General features: G+C 44.5%; 2 protein-coding genes and 1 long non-coding RNA gene across 3 annotated transcripts in view; 1 reads left to right on the top strand and 2 right to left on the bottom strand.

The window, feature by feature from the left end:
- The window catches only part of LOC135825156 (uncharacterized), a 5,039-nt gene extending 4,540 nt beyond the window's left edge, over window positions 1–499 (top strand). The window contains exon 6 of the mRNA XM_065337884.1: window positions 1–499. This exon is cut by the window's left edge and continues 78 nt beyond it. The gene's annotated coding sequence lies outside the window, so the exon portion shown is untranslated.
- Window positions 500–2,190: 1,691 nt separating this feature from the next.
- Window positions 2,191–4,317, bottom strand: LOC135825400 (uncharacterized). The gene is made up of 3 exons (XR_010555074.1): window positions 4,077–4,317; window positions 3,562–3,789; window positions 2,191–3,034 (listed from the first exon to the last, which is right to left on the bottom strand). It is a non-coding gene; the product is annotated as an uncharacterized LOC135825400 (long non-coding RNA).
- Window positions 4,318–4,556: 239 nt separating this feature from the next.
- LOC135824248 (uncharacterized) lies at window positions 4,557–5,234 on the bottom strand. The gene has a single exon (XM_065336977.1). It carries the CDS (start codon window positions 5,232–5,234, stop codon window positions 4,557–4,559), a length of 678 nt encoding a protein of 225 aa, XP_065193049.1.
- Window positions 5,235–6,771: the final 1,537 nt, after the last annotated feature.

The raw sequence follows: 6,771 nt of genomic DNA, 5'->3' as shown, positions 1-6,771 counted from the left end.
AGTCGGTCGTCGATACTCTCGGCAGACTTGCACCCCGGAAACGAGCCGAGGCGAAAGTTAAAATCCAGCAAGTCTTGTTAGAGATGGAATTCGACGAGTAGCTGGACGATTGCCTTCCTTGCTTGTGTGTGTTTTTTCCTTTCGGTTTTTTCCTGCACGTTCTTTTGCCAAGTTGTTGTTTGTTTCCGCAAAGCTTCCGGTTGTTTGCTGTGCAGTTTCTTTTCTAGTTGTGCTTTGCTGTGCACATTTTCGTCTTTCAACGCTTGATGTTCTTTAATACCATTATTATTTGCCATGGCGACCCCCGTAAGTCCACGTAACTGGCAGGGCAGGGTTGGGCCTTTTCTATTTCTTGAAAAAAAAACTGTTCCTTTGAATTGGGATTGAGTGAAATGTTGTGCGAAGGTTTTGCTCTGAACAATGCTACACATTGTTTTTTTAGTCAAGGCAGTCATTGCTTTCTTTTCGCATGTAGGGAATTACAAGAAAATGAAGAATGCCATTCAAGTCTAGTATCTTCTGTGTGTCATGCATGAACACCGATCAGTTTTAAATTAATTTATCAACTATGATGATGACAACTATCCAATTTAGGATAGGGCATACAGATACAACCAGTCCAAAAGGCAAAACGTCCTCGTAATAATATGAACATCGCTTCCGCACCTGGACATCATCAGCTCCAAATCATGCATTTCTTCTTGTATTGTGCCATGTGTGTGTCCACCTGTTGATGAAACTACAACACAGCCTCACAACCTATCTAAATTTTGGTACTGACATTGAAACTTCCCTCGTCACCTCCAAGAACGGTCTCCTCACTGCGATAAATCATTTAACATTATACCGAATTGTCGGGCCTGGCCCATTGGAGTTGAGGAGTGAAGTTTTCCTTCATACTTTTTCCCTTTGTAGCTTTCCCTTAAACCAATGAATATATTAAACGAACACAACAGTTTGCGTACGTACAGTCTACACTCGATAAGTCACGCACCCGATCTTGAAGACAAAAAAGCATATGCCCTCCAATTGCAAAAGTGGGCGACTTATCGCGAGTAGACTATACACACATGAAAACAGGGACTGAGACAGAAAAGAATGTCACCAGAACTGCAAAGCATGCTCACACGTGCACCCCCCCCCCCCCACACACACACATGATGAAGAACAATCATAAACACGCACATGTACACACATACACACACATGATGAAGAACAATCATAAACACGCACATGTACACACATACACACACATGATGAAGAACAATCATAAACACGCACATGTACACACATACACACACATGATGAAGAACAATCATAAACACGCACATGTACACACATACACACACATGATGAAGAACAATCATAAACACGAACATGTACACACATACACACACATGATGAAGAACAATCATAAACACGAACATGTACACACATACACACACATGATGAAGAACAATCATAAACACGAACATGTACACACATACACACACATGATGAAGAACAATCATAAACACGAACATGTACACACATACACACACATGATGAAGAACAATCATAAACACGCACATGTACACACATACACACACATGATGAAGAACAATCATAAACACGCACATGTACACACATACACACACATGATGAAGAACAATCATAAACACGCACATGTACACACATACACACACATACACACACATACACACACATACACACACATACACACACATGCTGAATGCTGACTCCTGCGGCTCACAGTATCTTGAAATGAACATATTTAAATTCTCAATACACTAACAGGATCTGAGACCGAAATGAAACACGACACATGGACAACCACACCGTTGACGGAAATAACGGGAAAAGAAATGAATGAATGGCTAGCATCAAGTTCAGGAAAAGAAGAAAAGAACAGGAGTATGGAACAGGTTAGCATTTTGGAATGGGTAGTTTACTAGTTTGCACTCTCTCTCTCTCTCTCTCTCTCACACACACACACACACACACATGCACACACACACACACACACACACACACACACACACACACACACACACATCCACACATCCACCCACACCCACACCCACACACATGATGACAAGCAATCATGAACACACATGCACATGTACACCCATCCACCCACATAAACATAAAAACAGGAATCCATGTTGCACACAAGCACACAAGCACACACACACACACACACACACACACAATACCCTCGCATCCTCAGATATCTGTATGCAACGTTATCTGCAAAGCTTAACTGCAGTTCAAAGACCGTCATCATTGAATGCGAGGCAACTCACAACCCACAAGAGTTGGAATTGAGGGCTATCCAGCAGTGCAGTTATACAACATCGCATTGAACCAGCAATGATGATACCACAAGCCTTCATAGACGTCAACATTATCAAGCATTTCAAGTCCCCACACTTCCCTTGACGCAGTGAGGCCAAATACAACACTGTTTCCTCATTCATCACCAGGCAACACCTGCCCGAATCACCGGGTGTGGAGTCACAAGGCTACCCAAACATTCACATCGTCAAGCATGTCAGATCCCCAAATTGTCCTTCAATGAGGAAAGTTAAAAACACCCGCTTCATCGCTCCATCACCAAGGAACACCTGCCCGAATCACCGGGTATGGAGTCCCAAGGCTGCCAACAGCTCACATTGTCAAGCATTTCAAGTCCCCACATTTCCCTTCAAGCAGTGCGGCTAAATACAACACTGTTCTCGCGTTCATCACCAGGCAACACCTGCCCGAATCACCGGGTGTGGAGTCACAAGGCTATCCAAACATTCACATCATTAGGCATTTCAAGTCCCCCACGCTTCGCTTGAAGGAGCAAGTTTAAAAACAAGACTGCTTCATCGCTCCATCACCAAGGAACACCTGCCCGAATCACCGGGTATGGAGTCACAAGGCTGCCAACAGCTCACATTGTCAAGCATTTCAAGTCTTCAAGTCCCCACATTTCCCTTGTAGCATACTCGAAGTGTGCCACGGTTGTCTCTGCCATCCACGAAGCCTGCATGTAAAGATAGAAAATACAGGCGTAACGACTATAATGACACAGGCCAATAGCACAAAGAAATGATAATCCTTTTCTTTTTTTAACATACCGGGGGTGTCAGAAGATACTCGACATTGGTGCAATCATGAATAGGTTGAGTGAAAAGCCTTGGCTGCACCTGCCGCACAGGTTCCGACGCCCCTGCATACCCATGCAATATTTATAATATGCAAGATTGTGATAATTGCCATATTCACCCACACACAAGTACATGCCCTTATATTATGTAAGGAAACATTCCATTCATCCCTGAAACAAATGTTCTGGATACAAGGGCATGTCTTTCAATACAAGTATTCAAGTCTTCAAAATACACTCTTGGGTCTTGAGTTTTGTTTCCATGCCTTTATGTGTGGAGGTGGCCTTGTATGAGTGGACTACCATTATGACAAACACAAATAGTGTGCATCCCATTGAAAACTGAAGAAATGCTACATGCAATCAACAAATTCTGCAAGAAAGCTTATTTTATCCATGCTTACCAGCAGGACGAACCTTTCAGCACACGCGGCTTACGGACTCAACCTGCCACGGAACTGAACCGGGTGCCGAAACGAAGTACTGGGACAATCTGTCCCTCAAGGCCCTTGCTTGCGAGGTATAATTGTTACTGGACATCCTGCTGATGGGTGCCACACCCCCATCTTCCAGGTTCTCTCGCCAAGCACCAGTTACAGTATTGCCACGGTTGTCTTCGCCATCCACGAAGCCTGCATGTAAAAATAGAAAATATATACGCTATAACCGATACGCACTGTACTATACATACATACACATGCTGTATTTTTTACAATGCAAGATTGTGCTAATGAAACTTTATTCTAATATACGTTAATTGATTTAACCAGCGTAATTGCCACCCTAGCTACATGTACATTCTTATATGCGTGGACCACCATTATGATAATCACAAATAGCGTACATCTTATTGAAAAGTCACAGAAGAAGTGCTACAATCAATACATTCTTCAAGAAAGCCTATTTTATCCATGCTTACCAGCAGGACAGTAGGATGATGACTGCTCCACTTGCAGGTAGTTGTGGAGAACAACGCAGGCTTTCACGAACACGGCAATGTTTTCCGGCTTTGCATTGATTGGTTGGCGAAATATACGCCACCTAGCAATCAAAATACCGAAGGCATTTTCAATGATCCTCCTGCTCCTGGATAGGCGGTAATTGAATATCCTCTGCAACAGGGTGAGGCCTCTGCCAGGATATGGCCGCATCAAGTACCCGTGGGACAATAAGACATGAGACAATATTTACAGGTAGACAATAATAAAGTATTGCCAAAGGATTCAATCTCCTTTCAACATATTTAAGAAAGAAAACAAATCTAAGAACCTCACAAACCACATGCGCGCAGGCGCATCCAAGTCAAAGCATGCACACTTGCATGATAGAGAGCAGAGTACATCGTATTATCGTATCATATTACGGTACAAGTGTGTCGAGGAGTACTCCATTACATAACTTACCCTCGGAGAGGGAACGCCTCATCGCCAACAAGGCAGTAGGGGAACTCTCCCAACTCTGGCACGGACTGATCTGGCGCTGGCACGCCCAGACTCGCGTTTTCCAGTGCCTTGCCAAATACACTATTGCTCAGAACCCCACCGTCGCTATGGCGTCCGCTTTCGCCAATATCCACAGCCAGGAATCGATACTTGGCATCTGCAACTGCAAGTAGTACGATTGAGTTACTGTTCTTGTAATTGAAAAACTCACTGCCCGAGTTGTTAGGTGCCTGTATCACGACGTGTTTGCCGTCGATGGCACCCAGGCAGTGTGGAAAATGCCAATATCTCACGAAGTCACGAGACACAGCATGCCACTCCGCAGGTGTTGATGGGCACTTCAGGTACTCCTCCATTAATCCAGACCATATGGCGTTGCATACTTCCACCACCACATAGTGGACGATGGAATGTCCCATCCGGAACGCTATGGCCAGTTCCTGCATGGACTGACCGCTTGCCAAATATTTCAACGTTACCACCAACTTGCAAGTATCAGACATCTCTGGTCGTGACCGGGCTGCACGGCGAGACCGTTTCCGCAAGTGGGGCTTGATTTTCGACAGGAGCTTGTCAAATACGGACGGCGACATGCGGACATACTTGAAGTGGAGTTCAGAATCACTCCTCCTCATCTCCAAATAATCGAGGAATGCTCCACGGTGCTCTCTTGCACGGTAGAAAGGACGTATCCACCATCTCCTAGGAAGCGGTCGGCACCGACGACGGCGAAAAACCACCGCAAGTATTATCGCAGCCGCAGCTACACAGGACTGTTCCATGCTGAGGTGATCCATGCTTGAAGCAACTCGAAAAACAACAGCACAAAACTTGAAACTCAAACCACCTGAAGCAGGAAGAGCTGAGCTGACAAACCAAAAATCGCAGAAAAGCTTCTGTGAATCCCGCTACCTGTTTGGGAAACGCGGACGGAAATTTTTTTTGTAAACAAAATATGCTGCATATTTTGCGGGAAAAAGGGGGTTATTCTGCAGCGGGATTTTCAGGATTTTCAGGAGTATTTAGAAAAGCGATCCTGTCAGCTTTTCTATTATTGTGTTCACATGGCAGAAAAAACGACACCGCTATGCTACGTAAGTTTCTACGTAAGGTGCGCGGTACTTCACTTAGGCTACGTAAGTTTCTACGTAAGGTGCTCGGTATTAGATTACCAACGCGTGGTAGCCGCATGCTGTGCACGTGCACGGCAGACATTGTGTTGCATGCAGTGCAGTCCGTTTTCGGATGTGCATGCGCGAGGAACTTCCTTCTTTGGAACTGCTTCTTGCATGAGCTGTTTCGGATATTTCGTGTCCTGGCTTATTTCGCTTCGGCTCTGCTGAGACCTCTTTTCACGGAATATTACTCAATGACAGGTGAGTTGACCAGTTCCCTTTTATTCATTTGCTTGTGTTGACTCTTTCATTTACGAAAAGTGGGCTGATTTTAGGTGGAATACAACAAAATTAATAATGGAAAAGCTGACAGGATCTCGTTTCGATACTATTAACTTTTCTGCTGTCGAGGCCTCCTTTTACGGGATACTCAATGACAGGTGATCTCTGAATTGACCAGCTTCCTTCGATTCATTTGCTTATGCTCACCCTTTCATTTACGGAAACGTGTGCTGTTGTTATTCGGATTTAGATCCATTCGTATCTCTTTGCCCTTGCCAACAGTGTGCGAAGAACGCGAGTTCACCTTCTTGACGGTAAGGCTTATGTTGCTGCTGAGGCTTAGATGTGTTGTCGAAATACTCATGTTCATTGTACATTGGTACGTTACAAGTAAGGCACTGGTCATGATTACTTCCGGCATTCCGTGCTCCGATCATAGGGTAGAATCTGAATCAGTGGCATAGCATCGTTGGCAGTTCCCAATCTGGAGGGAAAGGTTCAAGGACGCATTGGCCGAGTATTAGTATGCAAATTAAATTCGCATATCAGGGAAAATCTCCATTATGGAGAGGTTCATGCATTCAGTGACTTGTTTGCTTCATACGAAACAAGCCAATGGGTGCAGTCTCGTGAAAATCTCGTACGATCGGATTTGTTTACTCGAGTCTGGGCTGTTTGATTTGTGAGTAGCGCCGAGATTGCACTGCCCCAAATAAAGTTGCGTGCCGGTAGAGCAAGAATTACGATCTGCAATCTGTTTGTAGTACCTGCAAGA

This window comes from Sycon ciliatum, chromosome 9 (assembly GCF_964019385.1).
Source record: "Sycon ciliatum chromosome 9, ocSycCili1.1, whole genome shotgun sequence".
NCBI lineage: Eukaryota > Metazoa > Porifera > Calcarea > Leucosolenida > Sycettidae > Sycon > Sycon ciliatum.
The sequence above is the reverse complement of the archived record's forward strand: the minus strand, read 5'-3'. Positions and strand labels throughout refer to the sequence as shown.